The sequence below is a fragment of the Pongo abelii genome, chromosome 15 (assembly GCF_028885655.2).
Source record: "Pongo abelii isolate AG06213 chromosome 15, NHGRI_mPonAbe1-v2.0_pri, whole genome shotgun sequence".
NCBI classification, from domain to species: Eukaryota; Metazoa; Chordata; class Mammalia; order Primates; family Hominidae; genus Pongo; species Pongo abelii.
Genome location: NC_072000.2, coordinates 107,112,349 through 107,133,421, shown reverse-complemented (window position 1 = coordinate 107,133,421; position 21,073 = coordinate 107,112,349). Strand labels below are relative to the sequence as shown.

The 21,073-nt window shown below is 40.9% G+C and overlaps 1 protein-coding gene across 2 annotated transcripts in view; it reads right to left on the bottom strand.

The window, feature by feature from the left end:
* RCOR1 (REST corepressor 1) overlaps positions 1-21,073 on the bottom strand; it is a 150,461-nt gene that overhangs the window by 40,695 nt on the left and 88,693 nt on the right. For both annotated transcript variants that reach the window (XR_008513373.1, XM_002825133.5), the window contains exon 4: positions 2,457-2,509. Coding sequence is in view for 1 of the 2 variants with exons in the window: in XM_002825133.5 (XP_002825179.2) it covers positions 2,457-2,509 (53 nt within the window). In the remaining variant the exon portion in view is untranslated. The remainder of the gene's footprint in view (positions 1-2,456; positions 2,510-21,073) is intronic.

Genomic DNA, 21,073 nt, shown 5'->3' with positions numbered 1-21,073 from the left:
CAGGAACTTTTTTTATTCATGGGCTTGATGGGCTTCAAGTTCTTGTCCAATTTATAGACAATGGGATTACCAGTTGGCAAGTTCAGCTCCACTGTGGTCTCTTCAGAGAGACTCTCCTGCAGCTTTTAACTGACAATATCTTCATTTCTCCCCTTTACTTTTGAAAGAATTTTCTCAGATATAGAATTCTTAGTTGACAGTTTTCTTCTCTTGCTGCTTTGAATATATCAGCCCATTGCCTCTGGCTTCCAAAGGTTTTGACAAGAAATACCCTAATAAGCTTATTCAGGATCCCTTATATGTAATAGGTTAGTTCTCTCTTGCTGCTATCAAGATTCCCTGTCTTTTCAAAGTTCCATTATGTGCTCTGGTGAGTCTCTTTGAGTTTATTCTACTTGGAGTTCACTGAGTTTCTTGGATGTTTATATTCACATCTTTCATCAAATTTGTGAAATTGTTGGCCATTATTTCTTCAAATAATCTCTCTGTCCCTATCTCTTTCTCTTCCTCCTTATGCAACTTCCACATGCATATGTTAGTCCACCCGATTGTGTCCCTAGGGTATCTTAGGCTCTGTTCACTCTTCAATCTTTTCTCATCCTGCTGCTCAGACTCGAATCATTTCCACTGTCCCTTCTTCATGTTCTTTGTTGAGACTCTTCAAATCTGCCTTTGAGCACATCTAGTGAATTTTTCATTTCAAGTGTTTAGGCTCTAGAATTCCATTTTGGTTTCCTTTTAGGTTTTCCATTTCCTTAGTTATTTCCATTTGTTCATATATCATTTTTCTTGACTTTTTCTGTATCTTCCATTAGTTCTTTAAAAACATCCTTAAGATAGTTGTTTTAAAATCTTTGCCTAGTAGATCTGCCACTAAGGTCTTTTCCCAGGGACAGTTTCTGTTGATTAATTTTTTTCTACTGAATGGGCATACTTTACCATTTCTTTGTATGCTCTGTGATTTTTCTGTTAAAACCTAGACATCTGATTCTAATAATGTAGTAAACTCATAATCACACTCTCCCTCAGGGTTTGCTATGTTTTTACTACAGTTTTGCTTTCTTTTGGTTGTAGGCTTGCTTCCATGCTGAGGATCAGCCTGAGCATAAACTGAAGGTCTTCTCTGAGGCACTGCCTTTCCCTGCCTCTGGTCACAGAACCAGCATGGTTCTAGGATCTGTGCTCTTCAAGTATCACACTTTACTGCCTCAATATAGAAATGAAAAAAGTAATTTATGAAAGAACAATTGTTATTTCTTTATTTTAAAAATTACATATATTTATATATGTTATATATATGATATATAAAGGTCTTCTCAGCTTAGAAAGAAAAAACGTAGAAATAGAATAAGCAACAAAAGAGGTAAGATGAGATATCCAGCAATACTTTGCTAATGGTAATTTTTACACTGGAATTATAATATAGGAAATTTTCATGCTAATGATCATTTTTAAAGGAGAAATGATCAAGACTACCATCCTTAAGAATTCATACAGGTATATTTTGCAATCATTTAATAATTAAAAGTAGCTTCAATGACCAGGATAGAGTAATTAAATGTAAGGCCAAGTCCAAAAGAAAGGGTCCAATTTCATATAATCTAAACTCTTGGTAACTTCCATCATTCAGAAAAATAAGAAATGTCAGTAACTTACAGGTAGTAAGATCTAGATTAATGCCATGGAAAGCATTAATCCAACTTGATGTGTTTAAAATAAATCATTAAAGCTGAAATAAGGTATCATCACACTTTTGCAGAAAAATAAATCTTGTGGATTTCTTATTAGTACATTCCAAACAATATTTAAAAGAAAATCTTGGCTGGGTGCAGTGGCTCACGCCTGTAATCCCAACACTTTGGGAGGCCCCTTCTCTACTAAAAATACAAAAATTAGCCAGGCGTGGTGGTGTGCACCTGTAATCTCAGCTACTTGAGAGGCCAAGGCACAAGAATTGCGAGAATTACTTGAACCCCGGAGGCGGAGGTTGCAATGAGCTGAGATGCGCCACTGCACTCCAGCCTGGTCGCCAGAGCGAGACTCCATCTCAAACTGAAAATGATTCAAAATGGTGACTATTAAAACACTTTAGGTAAGAATGTGAAAACATGAGTCAAAAAACATCATGATACAACCAGAAGAATGACAATCAAATCACATAATCAAATGAGAAAGCATTATGCTCAAGGATCCAGCTCCTTAGTAATCACTAAGTAATCAGTGTCCTAAAGGCTGTAGATGTGCAGATGCACAGATATGCCTTTCAAATCAAAGGGTCCTCTAATATTCATCTTGAACAAGAAAAAGAAGACCAGAGTTTGTGTAACACTACTAGTAATTATCAAAAAGTTGCTAATAAAGAAACACTGCTACTCAACACAGAGAAGAAAAAAATGTAATTATTTAGTTATAAATACTCATTTTTAACAGCAAAAGAAAGAAAACCATGATATTACCTGTTCCATGTTGTACCCATGCTTTTCTTTGGCAATGGCAATGTATTCATCCACTGAAAAACAAGAGGAGATGCCAGTAAACAAACTGAGGGACAGAGTACACCCTATGGTCTGCTAGAATTGATATACGAGTATATTTCAGGCCTGCTGATATGGTTTGGCTGTGTCCCCACCCAAATCTCATTTTGATTTGTATCTCCCACAATTCCCAAGTGTTGTGGGAGGGACCCAATAGGAAGTAATTGAATCATGGAGGATGGTCTTTCCTGTGCTATTCTCCTGATAGTAAGTCTCACAAGATCTGATGGTTTTAAAAAGGGGAGTTTCCCTGCACAAGCTCTCTTTGCCTGCCGCCATCCATGTAAAATATGACTTGCTCCTCGCTCCTCCTCGCCTTCCACCATGATTGTAAGGCCTTCCCAGACATGTGAAACTCTAAGTCCATTAAAACTCTTTTTCTTCCCAGTCTCGGGTATGTCTTTACCAACAGCATAAAAACGGACTAATACACTTGTCATGTACAAGACTAAAAATAAAGAACATACAGTAACAAAATAGAACCATTATAATAGTTATTGATCCTGCAGAGAAATGTCTGAATGAATATTCTCAAATATTAACAGCAGTTATTGCCTGGTGACAAGATTATGAGTCTTCTTTAAAAGCGAAAAACAAAGGCTCATGCCTGTAATCCTAACACTTCGGAAAGCTGAGGCAGGAGGATCCCTTGAGGCCAGGAGTTCTAGATTAGCCTGGATAACACAGTGAAATCCTATCTCTACAAATAATTTTTTAAAATAATTAGTCAGGGCTGGATGCTGCAGCTCATGCCTGTAATCCCAGCACTTTGGGAGGCTAGGGCAGGCGAATCACTTTGAGGTCAGGAGTTCGAGAGCAACCTGACCAATGTGGCGAAACCCCATCTCTACTAAAAATACAAAAATTAGCTGGGTGTGGTGGCACATGCCTGTAATCCCAGCTACTCGGGAGGCTGAGGCAGGAGAATCGCTTGAACCCAGGAGGCAGAGGTTGCAGTGAACCAAGATTGCACCACTGCACTCCAGCCTGGCGACAGAGCAAGACTCTGTCTCAAAAAAAGAAAAAAGGAAAAGGAAGACAAAATCTTTAGTTCTACTTAAAACTTTCTACAACAAGCAAGTACTACTTTAAACAATATGCTTGGCGGTAAAAAGAAATATGAAATTGGGGGTCATTTTTAGTTTTAGCTCAGGTTGAATAATGAACAAACTATTCTTTATGTTTTAAAAAATTCTTAAGCGATAGATTACGTGACCCAGTGCTTGGTATTTGCTTTCAAATATGTACTACTCCAATATAAGGTGGCTAGCTTTCAAGAACCATGGAAAATACCAAGGAAAACGAATTGACTCAACCTCTAGGAGAAGCTGCCACCCCCAAAGATGAATCAGTTTCCTCCCTGAGGATATTCTAGTCTTTCTTCCCAAGTGTACAACAAAAAATAATGCACTAGTCAATAGCACTGCCATATGTTCATGCGTGATTTTCCTTTATGAATTAAAAAAATAATAACAACGCAAGCTAAAGAAAAAAAATCAAGGAGCATAGAACTGTATGAAGTAGGCAGTAAAATCATGACTAGCCCCTATTCCCTCTTGGCTCCTGAATCTTACTCTCTAGGTACAATGGCCAAACTTAGAGAAAACAGGCTCAGAGTGATCCACTTTCCCACTATGACACAAAGAGTAAACAGAGGAGTCCTAATAAAAGTCTGAGCTTCTACACCTTAATTTGCCGTGTGATTATACCAAAAGCATGCTCCCAGCTCTGGGAGAACTGTCAACCAATTTAGGAAATAGAAATCAATTTTGAAAAAGAATTCCAAGTCTTATAGAAGCATGTATTCTAAAAATTGGGGGAAAATATTCCATTGACAAAAGAAAAAGTCAACCTAATTCAAACAGTAACTAATTATATACTGTGACTCAATATTAATTCTAATACTAAGCCACTAATTTTCGATTTGTTTTAATATTTAAAATAGTTACAAACTGGTTACTTCACTCAGATTATAGTAACATTTCAATTTACTTGAAAGTCAGCAAATGACAAATGAAATGACCATAGCTCGTCACAAAAGTATAACTGGTGATTTTAAAAAGCAGGGCAGAGGCCAGGCGCGGTGGCTCACACCTGTAATCCCAGCATTTCGGGAGGCTAAAGCGGATGGATCACGAAGTCAAGAGATCAAGATCATCCTGGCCCACATGGTGAAACCCCATCTCTACTAAAAATACAAAAATTAGCTGGGCATGGTGGCGCATGCCTGTGGTTCTAGCTACTTGGGAGGCTGAGGCTGCAGTGAGCCAAGATTGTGCCACTGCACTCCAGCCTTTGTGACAGAGCAAGACTTCATCTCAAAAAAAAAAAAAAAAAAAAAAGGGAAGGGCAGGGAATTACTCCAAAGTGTGTCCCTTGCTTTTTACTTCACAATACATTAGATTATGCCAAATAAAAGTGCTCTCAGATTCTAAAAAATGTCAGATGAGGCTGCTCAAATAGGTGGTTCTGTATACCTGGCTAGAACTCTGCAGAGAGACAAAGGTAATGTGGGGGTTCATACTGGAGGAGATGAGATGCAAATGGCAGCATACCAGACCTAGAAACAGACGGCAGGCCAGCTGATTAAAAACCAGGTCATGAGATGCACTCAGGAATATGTAAGGACAGAAGGCGAAAACAATCTGCAGTAAATTGAGGGTCAACTCTGGAGAAGGTCTGCTTGTTTAAAACTGGCTTGAAGGGCTCCTTCCTTTAATAAATACTTGGTGAATGATCAACAAATGAACCTTAAGCTTCTGCTGTAAATCTCAAGTCTCAGAGCACACTATTATCTACCTTAACTGAGTAAGGAATGTATGTATGAACACCAGTAGCATGATCTTTGAGCAAACACATGCACAGGCTGAAAAAGTGATGCAGGAGTCCCTGGAGTGGCCCAGCACAGGGGCTAGTCCTGCCCGTGGTTCTTGGGCAGATGTTATCTGCTCAGAGTCCCTCCCGCTACATCAGTAACGAGGCCTGTAATGCCTGTGCCCACTGCCCACTGTCTGCAACCAGATTTAGCTACAAATTTTAAGACACACCATTTGTTGAATGCTACTCCATTTTCATCTCCTCTTTTGCTTTTTAACTTAACAATCAGCTGGTGATAGGAACAATATGACAGTAACAGTAGATCCCGAATGCTGCAGCTGAGGTTATATAGGACATCTGCCATATTGTAAACAATAAGGTATTCTTACTAAGGTGACCTTTAAAGTCATGTAACTTTTGGATTTTCTTGGATGGCCAGGTGCGGTGGCTCATGCCAGTAATCCCAGCACTTTGGGAGGCAGAGGCAAGAGGATCACTTGAGGTCAGGAGTTCGAGACCAGCCTGGCCAACATGGTGAAACCCCATCTCTACTAAAAATACAAAAATCAGCTGGGCATGGTGGTGCGTGTCTGTAATCCCAGCTACTTTTAAGGCTGAGACAGGACAATCGTTTGAATCCTGGAGGCAGAGGTTGCAATGAGCCGAGATCATGCCACTGCATTCCAGCCTGGGCAACAGAGCGAGACCCTGTCCAAAAAAAAAAAAAATTTTCTTGGGAGATCACCCTGATGACTCAAATGTAAAGGAAGAAAGCACTCTACTGTAGTAACTACTTAAATGAAGACACATGGTGTGTTTACTAGGTGGCTCGGAAGGTTGTGATGAAGTAAGTTAATGTACCAGGAGCCCTCTAACCTGCAAAAGGAATTACCATCTAATACCTACCAGCAAATATACACTTTTTCATTCTTTTCATTGTTCCCAATGTCCAACAAAAATCAGACAGACATTTGCTGAATGAATGCCTGGGGTGCTGTATTATGTACAATGTCAACATTTGAGGTTTCCTGTCCCGCAAGATAAAAGGCAGCACAGGTTATGTACAGGGTAAGAAAGACCCGGGTCAAATCCTGGCTCTGTCTCAAAATAAAATGAGTTTGTCTAGCAGTGCATGGTACACAGTCAGCACTGTATGACTATGTTATCTTTAGCAATGCCCTGACCTTCCCAAGAATTAGGCTCACCAATAAAGCCAGGTTATCACCTAACTGGGAAAACAACACCACAGTAGGTATTCCTCCTCCTCTCCTCACAGAATGTTCTGGACTAGAGTTTACTCAGAATATAACCATCTGCACAAGCAATGCTGTTGACAGACCTTGTCTCTTACTGTATTCCTGCTCTACATAATCCTCAGCTTTTGTTTTCTTTAATCAAGGGACATGGATATCTACCATACTTTTCAGAATCCCTGATGCTATTCCCTTCCCACCACCTACCCTGTTCCTTTACAGAGTTATACCAGTAGCTGCTGGTAGGACAGCAATGAAAATGAAAAGTGCACTTTTCAAAACCTCCCACGTGGTTTCCTTAAGTGAAGCAAAAAAAAGCTTTCACCCCAAGAAAATAAAATGTGTTCCCAGCTACCCTTATAAAAAAAAAAACATAAGATAAGCAGACGCTTAAAAGTCAGTGGATAAAAGATGAAACAGGAAGGAAGAGGAGCAGGAGAAATACAAGCTACCTACAAAAAACTGCTCTTAAAGAAAACAGGGATCCGTGGGGACTTTTCCAACAATCTTAATTCTGCCCCTTATCGATTAAAAATTCACCAATCTGGAAGTGAGGAGCCACTGAGGGCAGGGACTCATGAAGTAAACGCTGATCAGGACAATGAGCAAAGTCCACGCTGCTCAAGAAAATGCCAGCATGTTTCTATGGGCCCAGGCATCTGCACCCATCACCCTTCCCCAATGTACAGGGTGCGCAAAGCGGGCCTGCCTGTGCAATCTGGTTGACATTCCAATCTGTCGGTCAGAAGCAGAAGAATCCATCCACTGCGTTTACCATTATGGAGAGCACAGGTGAATAAGTGATGTGCTTCCTCATAATATCACTTAAAGACAGAATGTGAAATCCTCATTCTTCAAGAAAATTTATAAAATTCCAAAAGCCTAATCAAGCATTTACTGAATTAAGCTTACTATGCACAAAGCACTGTATTAAATTGCAAGCCAAAATAAAAAGCAAAAATGAACCGATTTCCCAAAGTAGCTTGAGACAACACACAGGTAACAGAAGAGAACAAACACACGAAATAGCAACACAGATGCAGGACAGTACGGGAATGCCAAGTCATCAGATGATAACAATGATCAATGAAGGAATGCTTCCTAAAGGTTAGGCATCTATACTGACAAGCAGAAACAACAGCTATCATTTGAGAATTTATTATTTATGAGCCATTGTTTTAAGCTCTTTACAATGTTTTTTTTTTTAATCTTCTCTGATAGTTCCATTATCACTCTCATTCACAAAGCAACTGAGGCTCACAGAAGTAATCTGGCTAGGGTCACACAGCTGGTAAATATCACATAAGGTATAAGGTTTAAGACCTCTATGCACTGGGCGCAGTGGCTCACACCTATAATCCCAGCACTTTGGGAGGCTGAGGTGGGTGGATCACAAGGTCAGGAGTTTCAGACCAGCCTGGCCAACATGGTGAAACCCCATCTCTACTAAAAAAAAAAAAAAAAAAATTAGCCGAGCATGGTGGCTCATGCCTGTAATCTCAGCTATCGGGAGGCTGAGGCAGGAGAATTGCTTGAATGGGCAGAGGTTGCAGTGAGCCGAGATCGCACCACTGCACTCTAGCCTGGGCAACAGAGCAAGACTCCATCTAAAAAAACAAACAAAAACAAACAATCTCTACACATACGCACAATTCCTCCCTCCTTCCCTCCCTTCCTTCTTTTAAAAAAGACCAGCTGGGTGCAGTAGTGAGAAGTGGGAAGAGAAAAGAACAAGGAGTTCCATCTGCAATTGTGAACAATCAGTTGAGATAACTCACTACCTTCGGACCAGCCAACACAGTTCTATCTCTTAAGGAGGGAAGACAGAGGCAGAAGGGCTCTTCAGATTAGAACAGCCTCCTTGGTACAGGGAACCAAGGCTAATCAACATACTGTGTATCTAGCTTGAATGCAGTTAATAGAACTGTGGTTGATGAAGTGACGGAAAGCAGGGGTAAGAAACAGATGGACGCTAAACTTCATTTGTTTCTATATTCATTTTAATTCAATGAACGAAATGCCCTAGTACCCTCAGTAAGTCTCAAGTACAAAAGAAGGGAGAAATGCAGATGAAAATTGCCACAGTAACCTTAACTTACCCTTCCCTCCCCCTAGATACTGCAGATATTCAGAACACCGTGTGATCTTGCATAGTCTATGCAGAGCAATAGGCTGGCACCATACGGTGGGCTGATGACAAGGCTTATAGCCTTCTTAGAGCTTTTTAAAAAAATTATTTTTGAAACTCTTGCTGTAGGATTAGGTACCACAGAGGAAACATGACACCAATTTCTCTCTCATCACTCAACTGAACATGCAAAAATTCTCTTTAAAAATACAGTAACAAATATCGTGGCATCTTTTATTATTAAAATAAGAAATGAGTTATCACACCTCACTGAGAATCAGAATGAGCTTAAATCATTTAAGTAAAGCAATTGTGCCACCTGGTGGGCACAGACATTACTACAGTAAACATCTGAATGCTCCCTCTCTGGGGTGGAAAACAGCACAGGAAGCCAAGCCAGAGACTCTGCCTGAGGATTTCATCAATCAGTCCTTCCAAGTAGGTAACAAAATGTACTTTCTTTATAAAAATGCTATTTCTTGGCTGGGCGTGGTGGCTCACGCCTGTAATCCTAGCAATTTGGGAGGCCGAGGCGGGCAGATCACCAGGTCAGGAGATTGAGACCATCCTGGCTAACATGGTGAAACCCCATCTCTACTAAAAATACAAAAAACAAACAAACAAACAAAAATTAGCCGGGCGTGGTGGCGGGCGCCTATAGTCCCAGCTACTTGGGAGGCAGAGGCAGGAGAATGGCGTGAACCCAGGAGGCGGAGGTTGCAGTGAGCTGAGATTGTGCCACTGCACTCCAGCCTGGGCAACAGAGCGAGACTCCGTCTAAAAAAAAATAAATAAATAAATAAATTTTAAAAAGCTATTTATTAGTGGGAGTTTGTTAAAATCCCACTTTACAGAATAAGTCAGTCCCCAACCCCAATCCCCAGAGAAGTGACTTGTCTGAAGCTTGTCTTGGCAGAGTACACCAGTAGTTGCTGGTAGGGCAGCGATGAAAATGAAAAGTGCATTTTTCAAGACCTCTCACATGATTTCCTTAAGTGAAGCAAAAGTAAGTTTTTAATCTTAGAAAATTAAATGTGCTCCAGCTACCCTTATAAAAAAACAAAAGATTGGCCAGATGCAGTGGCTCACGCCTATAGCCTGTAATCCCAGCACTCTGATAAGCCAAGACGGGAGGACTACTTGAGCCCAGGAGTTTGAGACCAGCTTGGGCAACATAGTGAGCCCCCATTTCTTAAGATCAAAAAAAAAAAAAAAGCATAAATGCTTAAGGTGATGGATAAAAGATAAAAGACGAAACAGGAAGCAGATAAACAGAAATACAAGCTACCTGCATCAAATTGCTCCAAACAAAGAAGGGGACCCTCGAGGACTTTTCCCCAACTTTCTATCTCTGGCAGCAATACTCTTGATTCTGTCCATTAAAGATGAAAGAGAGTCTGTGTTATAGGAAGGCTGGGTGGGTTCTTTAGCTCTGAAAAGGAAGCTAAACCCCATTGTGAGACAGAGTATGAGAGGACGGGCTCTCCTGCCTGTGAGAGGGAGTTGGGAGGCGCAGGCTCTCCCACTGTTAAGTCCCACTGTTTGCAGTGTGGAGGGTTTTCTATTCTTCATCCAATAGAGTAGCCTTCAATAAGCACTGCTATATAAACAAGTTATTTAAGGGCTTTCAAAGTAGCTTGCAACAAAGTGATCTTTTATAAAATATATTGTTTATGTTGAAATTATTCTCCACTGATTTAACAAATCTTTCAGGCCTACTGTGTGCCTGGTGCTGCTTTGATAGCCGTGATTAAAATAGACAATCTCTGCCTTTATGGAACTCGCATGTCTGACTGGAGAGAGAGAAATAGTCATACAAATAATGAATTCCAATTGTCATAAGTGACCGAGAAAAAGAATTATGAATGCACATAATTGAGAAACCTGATCTGAAGAATTAAGGAGGGCTTTCTTTTCAACTGGGGAGAGGACATTATAAATTCCTGTGTACTTGTGTTATTTATAGGAGGAAAAAAGAAGAAAATCTAACTGTTCAAGAATGGTATGTGGGCTGGGAGCAGAAGCTCATGCCTGTAATCTCAACAGTTTGAGAGGCTGAGGCAGGTTGGTCACTTGAGGTCAGGAATTCAAGACCAGCCTGGCCAACATGGTGAAACCCCAACTCTACTAAAAATATGAAAATTAGCCAGGTGTGGTGGTACATGCCTGTAATTCCAGCTATTCGGGAGACTGAGGCACAAGAATTGCTTGAACCTGGGAGGCGGAGGTTGCAATGGGCTGACACCATGCCACTGCACTCCAGCCTGTGCGACAGAGCAAGACTGTCTCAAAAAAAAAAGAAAAAAGAAAAAAGAAAAAGAAAAAGGAGGAAGGAAGGAAGGAAGGAGGGAGGGAGGGAGGGAGGGAAGGAAGGAGGGAGGGAGGGAGGGAGGGAAGGAAGGAGAGATGTGGTTGAATAAAGTATGCTACAAGACGTGATATTATTCAGGATCAAAACTCGGTTTAATTTTTAATTGCAGGAAAATTAAAGTTGAAAACCACTACATAGAAGATGTAGCCATTTGTGCTTAAAATCAGAGTGCATATAAGCATACAGAAAAGATCCGGAAGCAAACTTTAATAGTGGTTATGTTCACATGGTGGGGTAAGCTAGAGGCTATTTTTAATAATAAAAATAAGCGTGTGTGTGTGTGTGTGTGTGTGATTAACTTTTTCCTGAACTACTTGAGAGTAGCTTTCATATATTATGACCCAGTACTCTTAAACATTCAGCAAGTGTTTTCTAAGGGTAGGTATACTGTCCTACATAACCACAGGACGGTAAATTAAACACGGAAACAATACTTTAATCTGCATCCACAGAACACTTTGGTGAACTGATCCCAAAATGTGCTTTACATGCGCTGAAGAATTTTAAAGAAAATCCCAATTATTTCATTTCATCCCTACATATATCAATATACACCTCTTTTTAAAATGTGGGAATATTTGTTTCGTAGCACCAATGCCATTAACAGACCTAACTAAAACAGCAAAATTCCTTGGTACATGAAACAGCGTTATACTCACACTAGATTGGTCTAACACGTGTAAGTCCAACAACAGCAATTATTGGAGAGGATGTGGAGCAAATAAATTCTGCATTTTGCTGGTAGCAGTGTAAACCAGTTTGACCACTTTGAAAATAATTTGGCACTGATCTCTCAGAACTCAGCATATATATTCCAGATGGGCATCAGGAAATAGGTCCAAGAATGCTTCCAGCAGTAATATTTGTAATAGTCAAGAACTGATAATGGATGTCCACTGTCAACAGAAAGGATAAACTAAAACTGAACAAAATGAAATGTTTTTCTGTATCAAGATACAGATTAGACATTACTATGATTACAAGGTAAACTACTGTTTAATAGAAGGCTTCCACTAGTTTGTAAATTCAACTCATTCAGGTATGTTTATTCTAGTAAGTTTTGCCCATTTTAGCTAGTTCTAGAGCACTTAAAAAAATTAAAATGATGAAAATACTTTTCACACACTCAAAAGACTCATTTTAATCACAAGCTTCAATCTCTTCTAGCCATATATTTTTAAAAAGCTGAAAACCAGGCCAATATAGGCTTACCCTATCGCTACTGCTGCTCACACCCAAGTCAAAGAATAAGTTGTTTTATTTTTTTCCCTCAACTTTTTATTTTAGAATCACGGGGCACGTGTGCAGGTTTGTTACAAAGATACACTGCATGATGCTGAGGTTTGGGGTACAAACGAATCCATGACTCACTCAGCACAGGTTCTTTTTAAGCCCTTGTCCCCACCTAGGTAGTCCCTAGTGTCTTGTTTATTGGTCCCATCTTTATGGCCATGTGCACCCAATGTTTAGCTCCCACTTATAAGTGAGAATATGTGGTATTTGTTTAAGCACACTTCTCCTTCACGGCGCTCAATGAACTTATTTACCAGTGCAGTTTCCCGTAGACTGTAAGCTACACTTGGGCAGGGACTTGTCAGATTGTTCATGTATTTCGCCAGTGCCTGCCAGCGCTTGATACACAAGCAGTTGTGCAAGTTACTGAGTAAACAAATGATAGCCACAAGGTAAGGGACAAAGAAGGAAATGTTAGAAGATTCCAGACAACCCAAGTTACAGAGCAAACGGCAGAAAAGCCTGTATTTGCAAATCTCTATCCAGAGGAATCCTGCACTCCCACCACCTTCTCATTCATTCAACAACTTATTTATTATACACCCACCACATGCCAAGAGGGGACTGACAGAGAACTGAACACACATACCAAGTTCTTCCACTCAGTTTTACACTACAGTGGAGAGAGACGAGAGACATAAAGTAGATAATACGATGTCAGGTGATGATAAGTAGAATGAAAGAAAGCAAGTTAAGACAGTGAGTGGTTTGTGTGGTCAAAGAAGGCTTCTCTGATACAGTAACACTTAAGCAATAACCAGAATGAACTCAGGGGGTGAGCCATGTGGACATCTAGGAGAAGAGTACTCTAGAAGAAGGGAACAGAGAAGACCCTAAGAAGGATATTCTGGGTGAGTTCAAGAGGGCAAAAGTGGGGTCAGACTGCGTAGGGCCTTGTTACTTTCAAGTTCTTTTTTTGTGTTATTATTATTTTCTTTTTTCTTTTTTTTAAGACAGGGTCCTGCTGTTGCCCAGGCTGGAGTGCAGTGGCGCAGTCACAGCTCACTGCAGCCTGGACCTCCTGGGCTCAAGTGATCCTCCCATCTCAGCCTCCCACGAGTCTGGGACTACAGGTGTACACCATCATGCCTAGTTAATTTTTTTGTAGAGATGGAGTTTTGCCATGCTGCCCAGGCTGTGTCAGGTTCTTTTGACTTTAACTTACAATGAATTGAAAAGCTATTGGGATGCTCTGAATAGAGACACCTGACATTTACTATGTATCTACATGAAAGTTTAGAATTATATATGATATATTACACATTATTCATATTACTCTAAACTTTCATATACAATATAGTAAGTCAAACATCCTAAAGTAGAAATGAATTTTGCGTATGTCATAGGTACGGTTCTTATTCCAAGAAAGCTAAAACTTATTTTTAAATCCCTAATTTAAACTTGTCTTTTGACACAACTTTAAATTATCTACCTCCACCATGTTACATGCAATTTTTTCTTTGTAGTTAATAGCTAGCTTTAAAAAAAAAAAAATCAGGCCGGGCACAGCGGCTCACGCCTGTAATCCCAGCACTTTGGGAGGCTGAGGCAGGTGAATCACAAGGTCAGGAGTTTGAGACCAGCCTGGCCAACATGGTGAAACCCCGTGTCTACTAAAAATACAAAAAATTAGCTGGGCATGGTGGCGGGTGCCTGTAATCCCAGCTACTAGGGAGGCTGAGGCAGGAGAATCGCTTGAACCTGGGAGGCAGAGGTTGCAGTGAGCTGAGATTGTGCCACTGCACTCTAGCCCAGGCATCAGTGCGAGACTGTCTCAAAAAATCAGCCAGCTTGTTTTTGGCACAGCTAACGATTTCCATTTTTGTCTATTTTAACACAGAGATCCATGATTCTTACCACTGGACCAGTTTTTCCTCATTTTTATAAAATAAAAAACCCAAAATGCAAACACTTAAATAACTGCACACTTACTATATATAACTTATAAAATGCATAATGCATAAATGAGCAAGACCATCTGTTTCTATGGATATCCAATAGCCAAAAGTCACCTTGCTAAATTCTACACCCAAGGCAACAGCAGCCCATCTGAGAAATTTGCTCCTTCTGGGAACTATCAACATCATTCAGCATGAGCAATTTAGTTGATTATGTATTTTTAAAAAGCAGACTATAAACAACAGACAAGGCTATACCTGAGCTTCCCCTCTAGTTCCACTCCCCTTCTTTTCAAGCCCTACCTTAAAAAAAAAAAAAATAATAAAACAACAACAAAAAAATCCTCAGATTAATCTATCCTTTTTATTAAGACCCTTGGGCCACAGTTTTGCATTATATTTGACTACACGTGCCTGGGTAAACTTTGTTTTTCACAAGTCAGTAAAAGGAACCAGACTGGGCCTACAATCTGGCCTAAACTCTACATATATTTTAAACTCTAATATGCCCACTTTGTTAACGTTCAGCTGCTTCTCTAAACAAACGAAGTCCAAACTTGAGGTAGGTCTACACGTAAGCACAGCGACAAGAGGGGACTGTCAAAAGTACACTGCGCAGTGCAGTGGTGTCTGCATAAAGGCAAGAGGTGGTATCCTAAAGCTGGTGGGTAGGGCTGAGCAAGGTGGGCATTTAGGGTGCAGATCAACTGGAATGAGGATGGAGTCCCCAAAGGCGGGCAGCCTGGAATGGTGTAAAGAGGATGTGCAGAGGTAGGGTGTGGAATCCATGCAAAGGGTGGCTGCACAATATCACAATGGGGACTGAGGAGAGATGATATCGTATCACAGCAACGGAGTGCCTCATAGAGGTTCAATAGAAACGTGTGGAGTAAATGACGGAACAGTGCACCTATACTTAACGGCATTTAATAGTCTTTACATGCATGTTAAAGGCTGCCTGAACCAGTCACTAAGCCCACAATCCTATGGTCTCCATCTCTTTCGGGCAAGTTGAGATACTCCTGACTTGACTTCCTGAATTTCCATCATGCCGCCTTTTAACAGCACTGACCCGGTTAGGCAATCAACTTCTCTGACTTGGAATTGCATCAACACCTTACTACCACCAATAAGCCTCTTCTCTACTCTTCTCTAAACCACAGGACTGTCACGAGCTTTTCAGTGTAAATCGTATCAGTTCTAGCTAAAACTCCTTCAAGGGATCCTCCAAACCTTTAAGAAGCTGGCCTGCTTTTCCAGTTTCATTTCTCTCTGCCCCAGGGACAACACTTGAAACAGTCAGGCAAATCTCCAAAATTAAGTGCTGGATTTCCTCTCCACATCTTCACACCTTTAAAAATGAAAATGCTGGCCGGGCGCAGTGGCTCACGCCTCTAATTCCAACACTTTGGGAGGCCAAGGCGGGAGGATCACCTGAGGTCAGGAGTTCAAGACCAGCCTGGCCAACATGGTAAAACCCTGTCTCTACTAAAAATACACAATTAGCCGGGTGTGGTGGCACGCGCATGTAATCCCAGCTACTCACAGGGCTGAGGCAGGAGAACTGCTTGAACCCAGGAGACAGAGGTTGCAGTGAGCCAAGATCATGCCACTGTACTCCAGCATGGGCAACAGAGCGAGACCCCCATCTCAAAAAAAAAAAAAAAAGGGAAATGCTATCATTTCTTCTGTCTAGTGTGCATTTATGCCCCTGGTCCAGCCAGCAAACTCCTACTCATTCTTCTACATTTCAATCAAATGTCAACCATCTTCAACTCTTTGTTTCTACCTAGGAAAGCTAGCACCTTCTGCTGAGTCCCAACAGGAACATCAGAATACTGACTCAGTGGTACATGGGAGATGCTTGATGTAAAAATCATGTGAGTCAACTGTACTCTTCTCCAATAAGTGAACATTTTTCAGTTTCTCAGTCTGCCACCCTCCAGATTACACATAATGGCAGATTGTACTTCATTCACTCCTTTGTTGCTGAAATCTCAAGTCATGGTTTCATCAAGTAATTTTCCATGATCATTTAATATTTAAACTCATTGTTCTAATCTATGTTATTGGGAATTATTTACACTTCCTCAACATGAAATGTCTCTCTACAGGCCACATTTTCTAGGCATATCCCATAAGTTATATCTCTCATTAAATGGGTTTTACTTAGACACAGCCCAAAAAAACTAGTATAGTATTAATGTTTTAAGCATTGAATTACAGTTTATTAAATGAAGCAGCCTACAAAGGCAGACAGGTGTGGTAAATACAGCCTGGAGACAAGAGATCTAGCTAAAACTTGGCTACTATAATAACTGGCTATGGGACCTTAAACATTTGACTTTACTTCTGTAGACCCCAGTGTTTTTACCTCTAAAAAGGAAGAGTTGCCCTAGGAAAACTACACATAAATTATTTGCTCACATGTTCATTTTTTCTGTCTCTCCATTAGAGTATGAGATTCCTGAACCTTTCACTCCTGGTACATTCCCAGACACAAAGCTGTTCAATATAAAATGTAAATGAAAACTCAGTAGATAAACACGAATTCAGTATAATCTGAATTGAGATACTTTTGGACAGAACTTGTTACCACAAGTCTAAGATTCACCTAAAAGAACAAACATAGAGCCAGAACACTGAAAAGAATGAAGTCCAGGCACAAATACATAGAGTTTAATGTAAGTAAAGGAAAAAATATAATCCAATAATTTCAGTTGAAACAACGATGTAAAAAAAGGAGGGGAAGGAGAGGATGTGGAGAAATAGGAACACTTTTACACTGTTGGTGGGACTGTAAACTAGTTCAACCATTGTGGAAGTCAGTGTGGCGATTCCTCAGGGATCTAGAACTAGAAATACCATTTGACCCAGCCATCCCATTACTGGGTATATACCCAAAGGACTATAAATCATGCTGCTATAAAGACACATGCACACGTATGTTTATTGTGGCACTATTCACAATAGCAAAGACTTGGAACCAACCCAAATGTCCAACAATGACAGACTGGATTAAGAAAATGTGGCACATATACACCATGGAATACTATGCAGCCATAAAAAATGATAAGTTCATGTCCTTTGTAGGGACATGGATGAAATTGGAAATCATCATTCTCAGTAAACTATCACAAGGACAAAAAACCAAACATCGCATGTTCTCACTCATAGATGGGAATTGAACAATGAGAACACACGGACACAGGAAGGGGAACATCACACTCTGGGGACTGTTGTGGGGTGGGGGGAGGGGGGAGGGATAGCATTAGGAGATATACCTAATGCTAAATGACGAGTTAATGGGTGCAGCACACCAGCATGGCACATGTATACATATGTAACTATCCTGCACATTGTGCACATGTAACCTAAAACTTAAAGTATAATAATAATAATTTAAAAAAACAAAAAAAAAAGGAGGGGAAGACAGAAGACATCAGTCTGTTTGTAATGTGGGGGGTGGGAGAGGGGTTCCTAGCATGACAATACACCAGATAAACTGTGGCATAGCTAGACAATGGTATATTATTCAGCACTAAAAAGAAATGAACTATCCAGCCATGAAAAGAGACAGAGGAACCTTAAATGCATATTGCTAAGTGAAAGAAGACAATTTGAAAAGGCTACATACTATATGATTCCAGCTGGAAGGCATTTTACAGAAACAGTAAAACGATCAACAGTTGCCAGGGATTGGGAGGCAGAGAGGGAGATGAACAGGTGGAGCACAGAGGTTTCTTAAACCAGTGAAACGATTGTAACTACACTGGTGGACAGGTCATTATACATTTGTCGGAATCCACGGAATATACAATACAAGAGTGAAGCTTAATGTAAACTATGAATTTCGGGTGATAAAAATGTGTCACTGTAGGCTGGTTGACTGTAACAAACGTATCCCTTTGGCGGACTCCAGCGCAGGATGTTCACACTGGGGGAGGCTGTGGGTGTGTGGGGGCAGAAGATAAATGGGCACTCTGTACTTTCTGCTCAATTTAGCTGTGAAGCTAAAATGTCTCTAAAATATAAAATCTATTTTAAACAAGAAAATAAGAAATGTATTAAGGGGCAAAAATCTTCACTATTGCTTTTTTTAAAATGATAGCTTGAGCCCAGGAGTTCAAGGCTGCAGTGAGCTATGACTGTGCCACTGCACTCCAGCATGGACAACAGAGCCAAGATCCTCTCTTAAAATGTATGTATTTTATTTTACTGATACATATTAGATGTACGTATTTCCAGGGTACATGTGATAATTTGATACATTCATATAATCAAATCAGGATAACTGGGATATCCATAATCCTAAATATTTACATTTTCTCTGTATTAGGAACATTCAAAATTATTCTCTTCTAGCTCCCCCCCTTTTTTTTAATAGAGAGGAGGTCTATGTTGCCCAGGCTGGTCTTGAACTCCTGAGCTCAAGCATCCTCATCTCTGCCTCCAAGTGCTGGGACTACAGGCACATCCCACGCACCCAGCTAACTTTTGGACTTTTCAAGAGACATGGGGTTTCACCATGTTGCTCAGGCTGGTCTCAAACTCTTGAGCTCAAGTGATCCGCTCGCCTCGGCCTCTCAAAGTGTTGGGATTATAGGGGTGAGACACCGCACTCAGCCCTCTTCTAGCTATTCTGAAATGCACAATTCAAGGCCAGGTGCAGTGGCCTGCGTGTGTAGTCCCAGCTACTTGGGAGGCTGAGGCAGGAGACTCTCTTGAGCCCAGGAGGTGGAGGTTGCAGTGAGCCAAGATTGCACAACTGCACTCCAGCCTGGGCAATAAGAATAAACCTCTGTCTCAAAAAAAAAAAAGAAAAAAAAGAAAAGAAATGTACAATTCATTAATGTTAAACTAGAGTCATTCTACGGATCAGGTTTTTTTAAAAAACAGAGTTTAAAAAAAGAACTAAGATTATAAATATTCATCAATAGGTAATACAAGTAATTTTGTTTAAAAAAAGGCTAAATTATGATAGATCCATACTAGTTACAGTAAAAAAAAAATTAGATAACTGTAGATATACTGAGATGAAACAAAGTCCCAGATGTACTTATGAGCAGACTGGTAACAGTTCACATTTTGTGGAAAACAATTATATATTATGCATTATGTACTATTTGAATTTTCTAAAATAGCATTTATTTTTATAATTGCAACATAACTTTATAAGCTTTCAGTAACCCTAAGAGGCAGAACTCTGAACAGCCACTTTGAAAAGAAGAGAAAAAAAAAAAAACACACACACACACACGAAAAGCCAGGGATCTCCAGACATCCTTATACACAATTTTTTAGTATCTGCTAGAAATATGTCCTAAATCACTTATTTCTATTTAATGTCAGAATAAATGTTGGACAACCAAGACTTCCATATTCTTCCAAAACTGAGACACCTAAATTTTCAATAGAGTAATTGTTAAACATACCGATATATCCATACGATGAAGTATTACACCTAGTTATTTAAAACCTTTATAAGCAGTTTTAACAACGTGGAAACTGCTTAGGTCCAATGTTCAGGAAGACAATACACACATACACACACATAGATAATCTATCATCTCACTTATATAAATGCATACAAAAAAAATTGGAAGAAATACCCCAAAATGTTTAACGATTATCACCCTCTGGGTGATAAAATAATAGGTGATTTTTTTTTATTCTTTATACTTTTATCTATGAACTTTCAACAATATGTAAATATTACTTTTAGGTAAGTGTTTTGTTTTGTTTTTTTCCCAGAGTAGAAATCATTGCTCTTTACTGATACAAAATAATGCATTTCTACAAAGCCGTCCTCATCCTGCCTTCTCTCTAGTGGACTTTGTTCACTCTAAGTGCTCCGTGTTTACTCGGTTAATAAATGGAAAGACAGATGAATTCTATAAAGTCAATCCTTTTTTATCCCATCTAAGGAAAACCCCTAGGTCCCATGCACCCCAAGGCCCTTCCACCCTAACAACTTGATTTCCCTGAAAGGTATGCCTGGAAGCCTTTCCATGACAAAGTAAATAAATCTTGATATTCCTCTTCAATTTTCATAACGCGAACACTACCGATGAGCCCTGGCTTAGTTCATCTGTCTTCCATTGCCTGACACTGACAGGTCATTTCCACGGGTTTGCTGTGCAGCCGCTTGAGGTTCAGACTCCGCAGCGGGTTGGGGGCAGGGGTGCTGGGGCCTCCCGTGCGAGTTGGATTCTGGAGGAAGACAAGGAACCTGTTCCTAGCGCTCAGCCGGGCCCTGCGACGGCTGTGGCTGTGGCTACCGCCAGGAAAGGGGCAGAGAGGCGGGATACGGTCAGAGCTGCGGGGGGCTGGGGCGGAGAGGGCTGCTCCCAGGTCGCGGCGCACCCAGGCGCCTCCCCCAGCTGCCAGCCCCACCTCGGCTGCTGCTCCACAGCAGGAGGGCGCAGCCCCAGCCCCCGCAGTGCTAGGGACCCGTGTACGGGGAGCAGGCCGGGTGCCCCGGGATGAACTTGAGGCCCAGCACTGCCAGCTTCCAGCTGTGGGAAGGGCTGGTGGCAAGAGGGACCCGGAAGCAGCACTGGGCCTGAGGGCGGAGATCAAGGTACGTCTCCCTAAGGATGGCCCGGCGCACTGGCTGCCATCTCCAGGTCAGCGGGGGCCACGTTCGCGCACGGAACATCAGCGTGCCACCAGAGGAAAGCTTGGCCCAAGGCATCCTCCAATTCCCAAGAGAAGTTGCCCACATTGCTTGGGACCCCCAGGGAAGCCCTGCTGGCAGGAGCAGTACGGGCCAGCAC